The 18,465-nt window shown below is 34.2% G+C and overlaps 1 protein-coding gene across 1 annotated transcript in view; it reads right to left on the reverse strand.

Annotated features, from left to right (window-relative positions):
• The window catches only part of Robo2 (roundabout guidance receptor 2), a 1,066,805-nt gene that overhangs the window by 46,174 nt on the left and 1,002,166 nt on the right, over positions 1–18,465 (reverse strand). Inside the window, 3 exon segments of the mRNA XM_090347905.1 lie at positions 4,640–4,767; positions 6,172–6,214; positions 11,418–11,600. Coding sequence (XP_090204031.1) covers positions 4,640–4,767; positions 6,172–6,214; positions 11,418–11,600 — 354 coding nt within the window.

Raw genomic sequence — 18,465 nt, forward strand, 5'->3', positions numbered from 1 at the left:
TAGCCCAAGATAAAATTATGTAATATGACTGCAACAACTTTAGTATGGCTTTGGAAATAAAATGTCTTCTTGGTGGATGAGATCATAGTTAGCCTTCGAGTCTAATAGGTTACATTTGATTTGCAGGCTGCCTATTATCTTCAAACAGCACTTGATCACTACCATACTTTCAAGAAAATGGATTGAATTTTATCATTTTATCCCAATATTGAAATATTGGAAAACTATATCAAAATATGTGTGTGTGTGTGTGTGTGTGTGTGTGTGTGTGTGTGTGTGTGTGTGTAGGAGGGGTCTAAAAGTGCAGGTTGTTTGGAAAACTATCTCATCTCCCTTCCCAGGCTGGATCTGAGTAAGTCTTACCGTCATTAGGCAGTATTTTCTTTATTCCATTTCTCATAGTCCCATTTAATACTCACCTAAAGGTTTTAGGCTATAGAGCACTAATATTTGTCTTAGAAATCTGTGAAATATAGAAACTGCATTGCACATTCCGTGACGTTTTCAGTCCTCTTTTCAATGCCTGAATAATGATTTATTTTATTTTGTATTATAATTTTGTATGTAGGAAATCAATGGAGAGCTGGCTCAAGTGGAAGAGAGCTAGCCTTGAGCAATAAAGAAGGGACAGTTCTCAGGTTCTGGAGTCAAGCCCCTGGATGGGCACACATACAAAAAATTTTTTTTGTAAGTCCTGGGCTTGAGCTCAGGGCCTGAGCACTGTCCTTGGAATTTCTCAAGGCTAGAGCTCTGACAGTTGAGCCTCAGCACCACTTCCAGCATTTTTCTATGTATGTAATATTGAGGAATCAAACCTGGGTCTTTGTGCATGCTAGGCAAGCATTCTACCACTAGGCCAAACTGCCAGCCCCACAAAAAATAATTTTATGAATAACTGCTTCCTTCATAGTATTCTAGACTTCATGAGGATAGATGCTGATGTGATTTATGTCTTCATTTTCAGAATTCATCATCTAGCACTGTGTACAAAGAAAGCAATTACTCCTGGAATGACTCATTTTGGTTTATTTACTTTTTGTTGTTGTTGCCAGTTCTGGCCTTGAACTCAGGACCTGGACACTTTCCTTGGGTTTTCTCATGACTAAGCTCTACCACTTGAGCCACAGCACCATTTCTGGCTTTTTTCTATGTATGTGGTACCGAGCTGTCAAACCAGGGTCTTCATGCATGCTAGGCAAGCACTCTACCACTAGGCCAAACTCCTGGCCCAGTTTATTTACCTTTTAGTTTTTGTTGCTTATGGGACTTGAAGTCAGGTCTTGGATGCTTTTCCTGAATTTTTGTGCTCTTACCATCCCACTTCTCTTACCACTGCTACTACTTGTCTTATCACTCCACATCTGGGTTTGGGGTGGTTATCTGAGATAAAGAGTTGCAGGGACTTTTCTGCCCTTCTTGGCTTTGAACTACTATCCTCAGCTCGGTTTCCTGAGTAGCCAGGATTACAGGCATGAGCCATCAGTGCCTGGATCATTAACTTTTATGGTGTAAATTGACAAATGAAAAATGATGTGATCATTTGTAGCATTTTTAGCCCAAACATTATTAGTACTGCATTCTAACAAGTGTCTATATTCTACTCTTAGAAATAAAAAGTTAGAATCTAATCTGAGAGAAGAGTTAGACATGTGTACCTAGCTGAGATGTGCAGATTGGAGGTCAATGAAGAGAGGTTTGAAAATCCATCAGACCAGACCTCTATACCTACATCACCAATTATTCATCTTGGTAAACCTTGGTTTCTTGAGTGTTAAATTGTTAATGTGCTACACAACTTCTCAATTACATGAAAAGTCATAAATGTAAAAAGCATAGAAATTTCTATAGCATTCCAAGCACATAAATAACAATGTTTCTTCTGCCTCTCACACTGAAAATGAATAAAAACTGCAACATCTTACTTTTGACCTTGATGTACATCTGTGAAGCATCTCTTGTCATGAAAAGAAAATGAGGTAGAAATAGAAGAAAAATCTTGCCAATCTACACATGAATACTTTAGTTAAATTGCACCAAGATACTTTAGCAGTTAAGGTAAAGTGCTAGCAACTGAAAATATTTTATTCATATTTAGATATATATTTTCTTATAGACAGACAAAAGGCTGTTCTTTGTGAATACCAATGTAAGTCAAGGAATAAATATTCCTTACCAGATAAAAAGCTTTGGAATACTATTCCTATCAGTAAAGTAGGTCATTCAGCAAAGTAGAAAATACATTGTTCTTTTCTTATGGAGTATTAGCACCTGGCATGGCACAGTGTCAGCCTACAACCACTCAGTGTCTGCCCTTGAGCAGAGGTCATTTTACAGCTTCCTGTCAAGTGATTATCCTCAATGAGGTATGCTGACTATGTAGGGAGAACAAGAAGTTGAAGAGACATGAAGTTTTCTGTCTAAAGTCTTATGTCATTCACTGAGTATTGATCAAATGTTAAAGCTTTGTTTCAAACATTTGCATCCATTCCTATATCACCCCTGCATGGGTGAAGGGAGAAGAGATTTGTGGTATGTCATATTTGGTCAACCATTATTAATATTTTAAATATAACATTAATTATATTCAGGCACACACATAATCTACATTTATTTATTTATTTAGTCAGTCCTGGGCCTTGAAATCAGGGCCTAAGCACCGTCCTTGGGTTTTCTCAAGACTAGAACTCTACCACTAGAGTCACAGCACCAATTCTAGCTTTTTTCTATGTTTCTGGTACATATGGTACCAAGGAATAAAACCCAGGTCTTCATGCATGCTAGGCAAGCACTCTACTATGAGGCCAAATGCCAGCCACACATAATATATTTTTAAAGAGCACATGTCTGCATTCGTGACTGTTCTACTAAGTCAGTATGGTCCAATGCTTAGGTTATATGATTGTGTGCATATGCAATGTACCCACACAACATTGGATATATCCATTAAGGATTTACTACACTCAGAACAATTTAGCACAGCCTTGTGTCTCCTAACATAATTCTAGAAGTATAAGTCTTTCAGTGTTCTTTTGCTTTGGATGAGAATAATCTCCTAGCTAATTAACCTGATTTCCTACTTCTACTCTATTCTGTATTCAGTAATAGATTGGATGACTTATCGATGTGCTTAAATTCAGCACTCCTTGTCAAAGTCCCATAGTTCAGTGTTACTTCTGAATATTTTCTGTTATCTATCTCTCTGTATTTTCTACCATCTCTGCTGCTTTGCACTTTATGTACAAGTCATTAGCAAGTTAATTAACTATTTGATTTCTTACTTATTTGTGCCAAATTGGGAATGGAACTCAGGACCTAAGGCATATTAGGCATTGAAAAAGTATTCTTTCTCAATGAGTTTAGATCTCAATCCTCTGTTCATTTATTTTTGTACTTTTTGGAAAATAGTATTTTAAACCCAAGACCATAGGCAAGCAATCTGTAACATAAGCAATGCATCCAGTCATTTTCACTTTCAGTTATGCTTTAACAAAATGTCTCTTGCTTTTATTTCTAGACTTGCTTTGGCTTTGACCTTCAGTCCTCCAGTATATGCCTCTGTGGAACTCAGAATACAGTCACATGGCACTACTTGAGATGAGATGTTTGAAAACTCCTTGCCTGGGTTGTATATGAACTACAGTCTTCCTGATAGCTACCTCCTGAGAGGCTGTGCCAAATTCATTTCTTAAATGTCAGTATCTCTGCTATTCCTGGACAACTTCTCCACACACTTTTCTCATCTATTTGCTTAATGCCTATCCTTTCTTCAGCTACAATTTAAATTACATCCCCTTAAGAACTTTCTTACTAAAATGGGCAGTTTCCCAAGTAGAGTACTGACAAAGCAGATCAAGTTCATTTGCTAGCTACAATCCTCTGCCAGGAAAAATGTGCATGCATCTTTCATGCCAAATATTGACATCATAGACTTCTTTCTTATCTTTCTCTAAACTCATCTCCACAGTTGATTAGGAAAAAGATAAAGCAGCTTGGTGGAGGGATTAAAATATTTACTATAGATCCAAAATGCATTTCTTCATTAAAAAAATCATAGAAGAATATAGCACAAGTCCATAGAAGTATTACATGCTAGGGCCTTTATACCATTTAATCTCAAATAAAATTCAAGTTCACAGCTGTAGAACTACAAAAAGTTCTTTTTGAACCTGTTTTTCATTTTATTAATCTGATAATATTAAATCAGGATAAGGATAATTTCTTGCTATGCCAATACCATATTTGTAGCGGCTAATGGAGTATCATGTACATATGATATCTTCAATAAAGTTATGTTTTATAAGATTTAGAAAAGTGGAAGATATAGTTCAAAATCATAAACCCTAGTCAGCAACATAATTTCCATAAATTATACCAATACTGATAAAAACAGGGTGTATTATGATTACTTTCATCATAGGTTAGTAAAGATTTTTTTTAAAAAAACCTTTGTTTCAGTTAAGATAATGTGCACACACTATTTTTATCATAAAATATTTAGCAAGAACATAAAATACATGAGTATATGTGCTAATGATATTTTAATTATGGAAGGGAATACTCTACCATGTAAGGAATTGGGAAATTCAAGAACAAAAACACAAGTAACAAATTATATAGTTTAAAAAAATATCTAACTTACCTCCACGTCCAAAATTCCCAATTTCATTAGGTCCACTGTTGCTGTTGTTTACTGGCAAGCTTGTGGCTGGCCACGAATCAGCAAGCCAAGGATAATTGGGATCACCAGAATTTAGAAGACCTGGTCGGCTAAAACCAAAATGAGAAGGAAATCACTAGGTGTTACAAGATTCTGACTCCTCCCTCACACACTACAAAGGGTTAAGGCATAAAGGAAAATTTTTAATTGATCTCAAATAAAATGTGAAGACTAAAGAAATAAGGAATATTAGTAGTCCATTAAGGCTGTATATAGATCAACCCTGTCAGTGGAGGCAGAGTCCTTGCCTGGACTTGTGCTGGCATCCAAGTGAAATCAGTTATCTTCCCTGAAACTGGTGACATAGTAGATCTTCAAACAAGATTTGATGACAAATTGACACCTCAAGGGAACACTTGCAATGAATAGCTGTCCCATATCAGCCATTCCCCGGAGTTTGGGTTATTCTATCCCTGATTCCTGCAGCTCCACATGAATCTGTGTCTCTAGGCTGCCAACCATACAGTGAGTCATCGTACTTCATTTAGAAATGAAGAACTTGAGGGAAATTAATGAATGGTACTTCTACGGTTCCATCAATGGCACAGTTCAGTCTTCTAAATGCCAAGTATCAGGGGTCTATTAAAGTCAATAAAAGATTCACTATGATCTGATCCAGCATGTGAGTTCAGTCTGTAAGGAAATGTTCTTTCACCTCAGATTTAATACAGAGTTTCCTTCTTTAATGTTAAAGATTGGATTTTTTCCCTCCCTTTACATATGATTAGCATATTTACAAAGAAATAGAACATCTATAATCATTGTACTTTTTATGATAGAATCCTTCTGGTACAAATCCCTAAGAGAAACATGTGTTTCTATGGAAACTGCAATAAGAAGATTCAACTGCTTTCTTGCTACATACACTAGCTCTCATTAGACTTAATCTCTTTTTGCTAAAATATTGATTAAATGGAAGATTGGAAGTTATTACCAGAGCCTAATTACAATCTCCATATTGGCAAAAGGAAAATAGATGAGGATATATGGGCTTGTTATCAACTTTTATCAATTTCAATTGAGTATCCAAAATTGTGGAATCCAGTCCTATCAATCCATAGCCTATTCATCATCCATGAATCATTTACTTTCTGATCGATTATGTGTAATTGTTCACTCACAGCAATTTAGGGAGAGCCAATAAGGAATCTTAAACAACAGCAACTTCATTTGCTAATGTCTAATTAATGCAATAAACATCCTGCTAACAAATGAACACATTCCTTGTGATATTTACTACTAATTTCTTCAGGGGCATCTGGGAGATATGAAACATCTGGACTTGATTCCTCTAAACTGTACAACAGATAGATCATTAAATCTTGTGGTAAGTCATTTAATTCCTCCTAGATTCCTCAGACTTGTAAGTGATCATTTATTTCAATAGTAGCATCCTATTACAGTTTTCCAGTACTGATTAACAATAATAATAGAAAGGAATTTTCTTAGCATACCTTCCATTGCTCATTAGTCCTCCATCCCCTCTTTGAAATGTAACTGAATGACAAAAAAAACCAACAGTCAATATTAATTACAATTAATAACAACTACATATTGGACCTCAGTTTAGAGTCAAAGCCTCTGGGAATTTTAACAAAATATAATTAATGTAATTGTGGAGATAGTAACAGGCAATGTTTTGGCTCAGGACAAAGTCATAATTTTCTCAAACTTTAATAGAATATTTCATTTCTTCAAGCAAATGGATATTTAAATTAAAGTGATAGATAGTTAGATGTCAATCACTGCTACATGAACTATGCTCATTGGTCATAGTGGAATTATCAAATCAAAACTTAACATCTTAATTAGAAGCCATTAAACAGCATACAATATAGTCAGTAAAACAGGATTGTTCTAAAAGCGAATATTCTTCTAATAAAGCAAAAGAAAGAAATATTTACTGATTACCTTTTTCTTACCATCACCTTTCTTTACAAGTAAAGTTATAAGTGCTATGCACTGATCAGTACAAATTACAATAGATATAAACTATAATTAATTCAGAATAAAATACTCCTGAAAATGGAATTTGCAAACTATTGATACAGAATGGATTCCAACTGTATATACTAATTGTCAAGTTCAAGTTAACTATCAATCTATTCAATCTATAGAACTTATTAATAACACCATCAAACATGTCACAGAGCTACTACCTTCCATCCATCAGTGGTCTCTGTTCCATATAACAGAGAACAATGAAACTGGATGTCAAAAATTAGCCAGGAATATAGATATCAGCTCAATTCCATCACCTTTTTTCGGGGGGGGGGGGGGTGGGAGGATCAAGAGGCTTGAACTGGGCCTGGGCGCTGTTTCTGAGCTCTTCAGCTCAAGGCTATCACCCTACCCTTGAGACAAACCCCACTTCTCATTTTGTAGAAGTTAGTTGGAGATAAAAGTCTCAGGTCCTTTTGCTCCCAGGCTGGCTTTGAATCTTGATCCTCAGATCTCAGTCTCCTGAGTAGCTTGGGTTACAGGTGTGAGCCACCACGCCCGGCTCCAATATCTTCTATACAAAATATTTGTGTATTTAAACGCCAAAATAATTTATCAATAGGAGAAATAATGCACTTTAGATTCTTAAAAAAACTATCTAGGATAGCTCACTGTACTGAAAATTAATAATTTAGAAATCAAATTGGAATGTTCCTAAACATTAGTGTAAAGTCTCTAAGTCTGAAATTAGTTTGCATTTAATCTTGCTTATTCTGGGGCTTGAAGTCAGCATGTGGATGTTGTCTTAGGGATGCCTCCCTAAGATGTTGTCCTCAAATTAGTACTCTAACACATAATCCACAGCTCCATTTTGGCAGGATTTTCCTGCCTAGGATGGTTTTGAACTGTGATCTTAGCCTACTGAATAACTAGGATTACAGGCGTGAGCTGTCTGCACTTAGCAAGCCATTAACACGAAAGAAAAATTTGTTTTCAAGAATTTTATAAAATTTGTAATGGTACTGTCCTTATGTCAAGGACAAAATTGTGCTTAACAGACAAAGCTGGAAAAACAGGAATTTCTTCTGACATTTAAAAAATCAAGAGGATTCCAGGATAACACGTGAAATTTCTTAACCTAAATGAATAGTGCCAAGTGTCAGTTACATTTAGTTAATAACCAAAAAGGTCTCTAGATATAATGAATTAGTAATTTTTAGAGTGGCATAAAATTCAAATTTATTGCAATTTGGTGGAAAATATAAAATGATTTTGCAAGGTCAATACACATACAAAGTACTCCTAATATTATTTGACAGGATTATCCCTAATCTCATGCCAGCCAGAACTACAAAAGGGAAAGAAAACTACAACTATGTGGTAAATTGACATTTTGAGGTAGCAGAGTTTAGAATGTCTATTTCCAAGCCACTTTTTCTATTTGGAATAAAAACTATAATGTTGCAGCCAAAACTCATTCCTTTTCCTGAAAATTCGTTTCTCAAATAAGAATGTGGATCAAACCTCTTTTGAATAAACACTAATTCAACCCAACGATCTGAATATAAAAATTTGATCAAATTGGATTTTAGCTGCTTTTGGATAGCCTTGCTAAATAGTGTCACCATTCTCTTTAAAACTTGTGTTGGGGCCTGGCCGCTGTCTTGGAGCCTGTTCACCATTCTGGCTCAACGGCCATTAAAGGGCTTTGGCCAGGCATTCCTCGCATACCTCTCTTGAGGTATTTCTGTGTACATGACTCAACTGAACCCCCTAGTACACTCTTTTGCTGTTGTAAGTTTTTAATACAATTTCCACAGTAATGCTAGTCAAAGGCATAATAAAGTCAACATGCGCGATGCTTTGTCAACATGAGCTGAGTGCAAGACCCTTAGTTAAGTTTCACCCGCACAAAATCCTCCTAAATCTCCCATTGGGCACTGTCTCTGTGGTATGTCTGTTGGTTAAGATAATATTTGGAACCAGGAAGTTCGTGCTGAAGAAAGTACTCTGTTTTTGTACTTATAAACTGTAAGGTTCTCAGAGCAATATTTTATAAAACTTGCTATATCAATGAAACACATGCAAAGTGTATTCTATACAATTAAAAACACTTCACAGGAAATAGTCCATCAAGATCTCTATAATATTAAAATGATTCATTTGCTAATTTATGAAATTTCAAAAATATGAGTGCATGATTAACGTGTATTCTGCCATTTAATATTATTTAAAAATATCATTCTTTCAGTTGCATGAAACTGTAAAAAGCTGAAAAAGTTGAGGATAGATTATTTGTCTGGAAAATATGTAGTAATGATTACAAGTCAGATATGTATTGGTAGGTTCCTGTGATTTGGCAACATTTCTTATTTAGAAAGGAATAGTGTTGCTAGAAGTGAATTACTAGCTGAAGAGAAATCCATTCTGAGTGTCAGTCATCTATCAACAAGCACAAAAGTTTTGAAAGGCCTGTCTTTGATTTGGCCTTTTTCAAAAATATATGAAAGGCACATCACATTCTGAGTTGCAGGTTTTCCCCGAGCAGATAGGCATCAATCAAGATGATAAATGATAACAGGAAATGTTTTATTTATGTACAGCTTAGTGACCAACACATACCTTATATTAACTCTATAAGAATGGTTAAAAATTGAAAAAAAAAACAGAAGAAAAGTCTTTCTAATGCATTTTTATTTAAGTCTAAACCTTCCAGTTATGAGAAGTATTTTATTTATAAGAAGTGATTGAGGACTGGAAATGTGGCTCATTGGTAGAGTGTTTGTCTAGCATGCATGAAGCTCTGGATTCAATTCCTCAGTATCACATAAACAGAAAAAGCCAGAGGTGGTGCTGTTGCTATCCGTGAGCAAAAGAAGCTCAGGAAAAGTGCCCTGGTTTTGAGTGCAAGCCCCAGGACTGGCAAAAAAAAAAAAAAAAGTGAGTAAATGAAGAAGTTTGGAAGCTTAACAAGAATTTACGTGGGGATATATTATAACTTTGCACTGAGGTGATTGGACTGTCTTCTAATATCAATAAACTTAGATGAAAGGATAAACAATTTTCCTTTTTTTTTTTTTTTTTTTTTTGTCAGTCCTGGGCTTGGGCTTAGGGCCTGAACACTGTCTTTGGGTTTTTTTCAAGGGTAAAGCCCCACCACTTGAACCACAGCACCACTTCTGGCTTTTTCTTTAGGTATGTGGTACCAAGGAATCTAACCCTGGTCTTTGTGCATGGTAGGCAAGGACTCCACCACTAGGCCAAACTCCCGGCCCATGTCCTTAGGTTTTGTAAGTTTGGTATAAGTGTGTCACAAAGATGAAATGCATCTTAAGGATTGGTTAAATGGATAGGTTCATGGACACTTTTCAGAGACAAATGGGGACTAGACTGCCAATGAGTAGGTATACTGCCGAATGTGAATGTTGTGAATGACTCTGAGAAATTGCTCCTTATTCGGTATTTGCTCAGATACTCAATTATTTAACACTGAGAGAGTGACAAAGAATAAGGAACTGGGCTTTACATAGCCAATGAAAGTAAAATGGAGAAGAATAGCATGTATGTCACTGGCTAATAGTTATGTTATACTCATTTCTATTGTCCTGGAATGTTATCCTGGTCAGAAACCAAGAGATTTTATCTTCATAAAATACAGACATAAAACATAATATTATAATCAAGTTACCATATTTAGTGCTTTTAGGTAACAAGTGAAATGGTCACATGTCAATTTTCACTAATCAGATATTACATTCAATCATCTGTTTCTACTATTTGGTAAGAACAATAAAGTTCTGAATAAATGACATTGATGAATGCTTCATTGCCTGTTAATAATAGAAGACTGAATACAGTATCTCAGTACTAAAAAGTGAGTAGGAAGTAATGTCAAGTTAAATTTGTTCTCTTAAAAATTCTAAAAAGTGTTAAAAATTGGGTATTATTTTTATAGTGGTTGTGGTAATACAAAACAATAAAATGTATTAAGTCATAAATGAACTTAATAACCAACTGTATCTCCTCTCTTTTCTGCTTCTATTTGCTTCTTTTATCTTGCTCTTCCTCCTTTACTCTTTTGTCTCTTTCTCATTCTCCCTTAGAAGTTTTTGACTGTTTTTAAAACTATCATTTCTTATGTTTCAAAACTTCTCTTATAGATTTAAGATCAGTTAGCAACTTTTCTATTCCCTCTTATCTCCTAAATTCTTATCAGTTTGCTTCCTCCTGGGAAAATTATTTGACTCACATTCAGATATAAATTCCATTGAAGTGAATAGTAAATCAATGAATTAATATCTCATCAGTTTTTTTAAAATTCTGGTGATATTTTTGCTTATTATATATTCATTATCTGGGACATTTTTCTGGTGTAATCTGCATCCTGGCATAGTAAAAGCTGTGTTTCTAATCATCAGTGAGCAATTAAATAACATCTTACTTCTGATCAAATAAAGTCTTCCTGTGTACATATCTATGTATACTTCTGAAGAACAAGTTGGCGAAAACATTTGAGTCTTTTATCAGTGTGTATTGTTGTTATGCTTCACTGAACTCAGAAGCAGAGAGATTGCCTGTGGTCAAAAAGCGATATGGTCAAGAGCAAGGCACTGAAGCATGCTGCTTATAATTGCATTTTACAGACCATGTTCTCCAAACAAGCCAAAATCATTTGCTTCTTATCCCATTCCATTTCTCTTTCTCATTTCATTACATTCCTAAAGATAAGTGGTTCACATAGCTGAAAATAGTCTCTTACCAGCATAATTACTGAGACCCTTTCTCTTCTTTCTTCGCCAGTACAACCAGATGCTAAATCCCATCAAAATTACCCAGCAGGCACCACCAATACCAGCTATAAAGGCTGGTTGCTTTACAACATCAGTGATTTGTTCCGTTATACTGTTGTTGTTCTCAGTAATGACAACTTCATTACGTCCCCCTATGGATAAAATGATGAAGTTAGTATTATTGCCATAAATAAAGAAAGGAACATATATATGTTGTGCCCAATTCACAAGGCAATCCCTTCATGCTCAAGTAATATCTGGTTTTTGTTTGTTTGTTTTGTTTTTGCCTGCTCTTATCACAACTGTTGGCATGCATTTTTATAAGTTTAGTAATAAGAAGCAAATGGGGACCAAGACATGTGAAAGGGTATCAATATATGTGAATTAATGCACCTTCTATCTGGCAAATATCAAGTAACCCTTTTATTAATTGCAATAAAAATAAATAAAAAATTATGTGTAAAAAGTGTGGCAAAGGACATTGCTTCTATTTGGTTTTCTGTGGTTAGATTCAGAACCAGTTCTTGATTTTCAGCCTTCTAAACAACTACTCAAATAAGTACTTGAAATTGAAACAACAACTTTTCTTGAAATAGGTTGAGTTATTTAATATTAGTATTCTAAAAGGAAGCAACTATTACATTTAACATGCGTTGATTTGACACCACTCATATTCAAATGCTTGGGTTACAAGAGAAATGTTATTTTATATTACACCTAATAACCTATCAAATATCTTATTCATACAAGTATACTTTAATTTTATAGCAGACATGAAAACTACTGCCTAAAACAGTAACATCTATGAAAATATTCTTTCAAAGAAATTAGCCATTGTGTACAATTAAACTGCCACAAACAGTATATAGGAGTATGACCTTATACTGTCTGAAATAAATTTGATAATCCAATTGAGCTCTGAAGAAAAAGAGCAACTTTAAAATTAATATTAGGTCATTATAATTAAAAGATATATTTAAATTTGGACTATGATTATTCTAGTAGTATGTAAGTGTACTACTCAGAGAGAATTAAGAAAAATATCAATCTACCTTTCACTAGGGTTTAAAATCATGGGAGCATCATAAAATAAAAGAGCAAAAGCATAAGTACTTGGTTCAAGTATGAAAAGGTTTAGACCAGAGATTTTTATTTTAAAGGTCAATATCAAATATTTTCAGTATGTAATGAACTACTTTTAAGATGTAATTTTTCAGTTTATAGAATACAAATGTTATCCTTATATATAATACATAACATGCAATATATAAAATATAGCATACATGTGTAATATTTCCTACACATGTATATTAAATATGTACCATATTTAGCATATCCCACATAAGAATGTGAGATTGTCACGGAATATTCTCTTTGCTACTGACTAGTTAACTAAGCAGGAAGCTTAAGTAAGGAACTTAAACCTTTCAGGTCTGGTTGGCAGCAATAATACATACATTATGTATTTGGGAGAAGATTCATTGAGGTTCTGTACATAAAGATACAAATGGGTATGTGGAAGTTTTGTATTCAACATAGTGACCTATATAATATTAAAGGATACCTTACTTTTCAGACATGAGTGATAACTTTTCTAGATTTGAGAACTTTGCAAGACACATTGTTTATTCTTGTTTTTATATAAGAAAAATGAGCACAGCTTGAAAAAATTCTGAAAGAATATTATCCAATACTGATCAAGCCCAAACTCTAACACATAACATTTTTGTGACAATGCTAGATTATTTTTCTTTCATATAATTAGACAGAAACACATTATTTCTCAGAAGGTGATGCCTCTCTAAGTTCTCAGGAAGAACCCAAGATCTCTGAATGACAGTTAAGAGTAGAAAACATATCTCCCATTCTTCTCACCCATGTTCAAATAAATAACAAAAGCATTTGCTAAATATGTAAAAATGAAGGCTTGTTTGTTATAGTCATTAGCATTTTGTTATAGATACTTATATAGCATTATGGAAAGTTTGTGCTGGTCCAGATCTAAAGATCAAATTCAAAAAAAAAAGATCAAATTCACTTATATAAACATTTCCTTAGTATACTCACAAGTAATATATATATATATATTAAAGTATGTACTTAATATAGCATATATCTTTAGATAGATGCAATGGTTCATAGTACTAATCCCGTTATAGTTGGAATTAGAAAACTGAAGTTTGGGCCAGAGTTTGGCCAAGTGGTAGAGTGCTTGCCTAACATTCATGAAGACCCAATTTCAATTCCTCAGCACCACTTACATAGGAAAAAGCTGAAAGTGGTGCTGTGGCTCAAGTGGTAAAGCTCTAAGCTTGAGAAAAGTCCAAAGACGGTGCTCAGGCCCTGAGTTCAAGCCCCACTACTGGCGAAAAAAAAAAGAAAACTGAAGTTTCAGGCCAGTCTGAGCAGAGAGTTCATAAGAACCATCTCAATCAATACATCATACATGGATTTTACCAATTACAACCCTAATTACATGGAATATATGAGTAGGAGGACTGTAGTCAGAAAGTAAAACGTGAAATTCCATTTGAAAAATGATTAAATTAAGATAGGTATGGTAAAAATGGCAGAGTGATGGTGTGTCAAGCATAAGGCTGAGTTCAAAATCCTGCGTTCAAAATTCATAAATAAATGAACAAATGAATAATTACTTCTTATTTTCCATATACTACATAGTTAAGGATGTTTATGTCAGCCTAGGCGTATCGTTATTTTGAAACTGTTGTCAGCTGGATTAAGTTATGCATGTAGCAGAAGGCACCTTGCTGGGTGCTGGTGGCTCAGGTATATAAACTCAGGAGACTGAGATCTGATGGTTGCCCTGCAAAGCCAGACTGGGCATAAAATTCCCTGAGATCCTTATCTCCAAATAACCAGCAGAAAACTGGAAGTGGAGCTGTGGCTCAAGTAGGAGAAAGGTAGCCTTGAGCTGAAAAGCTCAGAGACAACGCCCAGGCACCTAATCTACCTGTCATGACCCTGAATTGCAGATAGATCATAGATAGATAGATAGATAGATAGATAGATAGATAGATAGATAGATAGATAGATAGATACGGGTCTCTCATCCATTGGAGTGTAATGAAGATTTGTTGGGCTAAAAATTAATCAGACACATCACATTTGATTCTCTCGTTACTGTGAAAATTCACAACCATTCTACACATTACTATTGATGTAAAGTAAGCATGAAAATGACAAGCTATTAGAAAAAAAACAGTTGTCTTGTTATAAATCAAGATAATTAAAAGTGTATATCAATACCCATTTATTCGTTGGGTACCATGCTATGGTCACATATGTGAGCATATTGCTTATATTTTTGTGTCTGGATGTTTAATGATAAACAATTATGAAAAGGAACTTCCTATAAAAGTCACTTTCCCACAGAAGACTTCAGAGAAGAATGACCCTGATTTTTAGTCTGCATGAAGTAGTGCCAACTTGCTTAATGACTTCTTTAGGTGAACTTTTTAAAATGATGATTAAGCTGAGAGAGAAGGTATTAAACTATACAAGGTCTGGCATAAGACAAATTTAAAATTATAAACTATATCAAATGCTAATATATGATTTACTTAAAGCCACAGGAAATGAAGTAGAGCTTGTCACTTGGAATAAAGACCTAGAACCAAAGAGACAATAGGGAAAGCATAAATTGCCACAGAATAAAAGATTAGCTATCAATAAATCACTATTCATCTAAAGAATACAGGCTTTGTAGATAATGGTACAGACAAGATGTGAAGATAGATAGGGAAAGATAATTAAAGAAACAATTAGAAGGCTTACTTAGTACAACAGTGGTTATTAAAACAAAATAAATCTCCTGAGAACAAATAGCCATTTGTGGGTTGAACTTTGCTTATGTGTGCATGTGCACTCATTTCAAATAATACAATTCTATTTTTATGATTACCTTGTGAGCACTGTGTATTCTAATTACCTGAATAGAGATGGAAAAAAATCACTTAACTATATTGTTGCTATTTCCTAGGACAAAAAATTCACTTACAGGATTCACTAAAAATAAATTAGAAAGTACTTAAAATCTATTTAGAGACCCAGTCTTTTTCAAATAACGGAAGAGTTAAATAAGGCATTCTATTAGATTTCAAGGAACTAACTTCATTATTTAAATTTACTATAAAATTGTGCCATACACACCTGTCATTGTCATGATACAGGTTTGGAGATAATGCATAACAGCAATATTTTATTTGACTTTTCTAATAGATCTCCAAAATACCTTCAGTTGATCATTAGCCAAAAAAACAAACAATACAAAACAATGTACCCTATTATGTTGTGAATTTATTACTAAAGGAAAGAGTAAATACAATGAACTTGAAGGGAAATATTGTTCTTCAGGAATCATCAATAAATCCATTACATCTATCTATCTATCTATCTATCTATCTATCTATCTATCTATCTATCTGAACTATAGCTATTTTTTTCTAATCTCATAACTACCAGAGAAAATTGTCCTTTTAAAATGTTTCCTATGTGTCCTTTGTTTCTTTCCTTTTTTCTGAGATAAGGTTTCCTTATTTAGAACAAGTTGAACTGAAACACAATTGCTTTGCCTCAGATTCTCAAGTGGTGAGCCTGATCCACTACCCTTGAACCTCAGGTATAGTTTTGAAAGTCAGAAATTAATAACTTTCTTCCAAGTGGTATAAATGTTCTCTCTCCCTCTATTCATATATGTTCATAAATATGCAATATATATGTACATTTTATGAAAATGAATTATATACTATGAAGAGGAAATAATACACATATTTTATGAAAATAGATATAAGTCATTTTGGCTATACCTCTGTTTCTTGTATAGTGCAATTTAGCTCATAAAATCTCAGAAGAGAGGAATTTTAGGTTACCCTCAGGTTAAGGAATTAATTTAGTCTGAATGACTAATTAAGAGAGGAAAGGCAATTTAGAGAAAAGGTAATACTTTACCTATACCTGTTCAGTATCTCTAATATAAAATACAAAGAAAAGTCAGAGCATCCAAAGAATTTAACATTGAGACTGAATGATAAAACTGCCTCTATGAGATAAATGTTTCATAACAGAAATAATTATTGAGAGATGAGCAATATATCTGTCATTTCATTCAATAAGCAAAATAAAAAATGATTTATAAAACCTTTGAATACTTTTTTAATCTATAATCTTTGAGAAGAAATTTTAGTTAAAGATGTTGCCAAGCAAATAGGGGAAAGCAGAAAGGATTTTGCCTCTCAAAAGAAGGATGTTCCATGACAGGAAATCTGTACTTAAGTCTGTCCTTTCATTGAGACTGTTAATCAATGCAATGCCAGAAAGGTAGAGCCCAAAATAAACCTGTCAGCCTTACTGGTGTGATGGGCCAGAGTTCAGAGTTACAGACAGAAAGAAGGAAAGGTAGCTAGGAGAAGGGGTTGAGGGTGGGGGTAGATAGCTTTCTGATAACAGAATTTTTTTTATCCAGAATAATTAAACAACTTCTACTAATTAGTAATGAAACAAGTGAATATTAAAATAGAATGGAAAAACATGGCCAATGTTTGAAGAAAAATCTGCAAGCCTGCCCACTAATCTTGAAACAAAATTCAACTTAAAATAATAAGGAATCATTTTTTTGTATGAACTAGATGGGGTTCAGTTATAAAGATCAGCAAGGTCAACTCTAGGTGATGGCGTAGAAACACAGGATGTCCTTGTTCCTTGCAGCTGGATGTAGAAAATTTACAATTTGGAAATGTGTCAGCATTTTTTTTTTACAAAGTTAAAGCACAGAACCCTTTCACTTAGAAATTCTACTTGTAGGTATTTCTACAAAACAAATGAAAATGTGGTCTCAAGAAATCTTAAACGAGTATGCATTCCTAAAAAGAAAGGCAAATAAACAAAAGAAGTCCTATTCAGACAACTGAAATTTCTCAGCAGTAAATCATTTGAACTGTACACTGCATAGTTGGGTGATTCTCATAAACAGTAAACAGAGTAAAATGACACTTGGGATTCCACTTAAGTGTATTTCAAGACTAAAGTAATCTAATTTGTGGTGATAGAAAACAAGTTAATGTAACAAAGGTAAGTGTATGTAATAGCTATTTCTCCTTTTGGTAGACTTGACATGGATTGCAATTTTCTTAGATGGTTTATGGTTAATTTATGATGTTTTTATTGGATAAGACAAGTGTATAACTTGGAAATATCTCCTTTTCAGAAACCATCTCTTTTTGTTCATTTCAGTGGCACCAAAATTGATATTGAAATCAAAAAAATTTTTCAGTCACCTTTTAGGCTTTAAACTCTTGGTGATTACAATCCTTATAAGATTATTGGAGATGCAAGTACCCATGCAATGGCATTCTTTTTTCATACATTTTTATTGTAATTGATAGACGGGTTACATCGTATTCACCAGATAGAAGGTGCATTACTTCACAAACATTGATACCCTTTCTCTTGTCTTGGTTCCCATTTCTCTCCCTCTACCCCCACCCCTCATCTTGTTTTCCCCCTTCCCTATCCTATTTCAAATAACCAAATACGCAAATATACAATATATCAGATAATAAGGTAAAATACCATATCAATATGAGATAACCAAGGGAAAGTAAAAGATATGAGAGATAAAATAGTACAGTAAGGACAACAATCACTCATTATATGTATTCATATCTAAAATAGATCAACAGCTACAAAATATATCAAAACTCCAAAGTAAGAACCATCCCATTAAAAGATGGGCCAAAGACTTAAAGAGAGTCTTCTCTGATGAAGAAATAAGAATGGCTATAGACACATGAAGAAATGCTCCACATCTCTGGCCATAAAAGAAATGCAAATCAAAACAACTTTGAGATTCCACCTCACCCCTGTTAGAATGTCTATGATCAAGAAATCTAATAACAACAGACTCTGGTAGGGATGTGGCCAGGAGGGATCACTACTTCACTGTTGGTGGGAGTGTAAACTTGTTCAACCACTATAGAGAGCAGTATGGTGGTTCCTCAA

Source organism: Megascapheus bottae, chromosome 1 (genome assembly GCF_031878675.1).
Source record: "Megascapheus bottae isolate mThoBot1 chromosome 1, mThoBot2.hap1, whole genome shotgun sequence".
In the NCBI taxonomy this organism is placed as follows: Eukaryota; Metazoa; Chordata; class Mammalia; order Rodentia; family Geomyidae; genus Megascapheus; species Megascapheus bottae.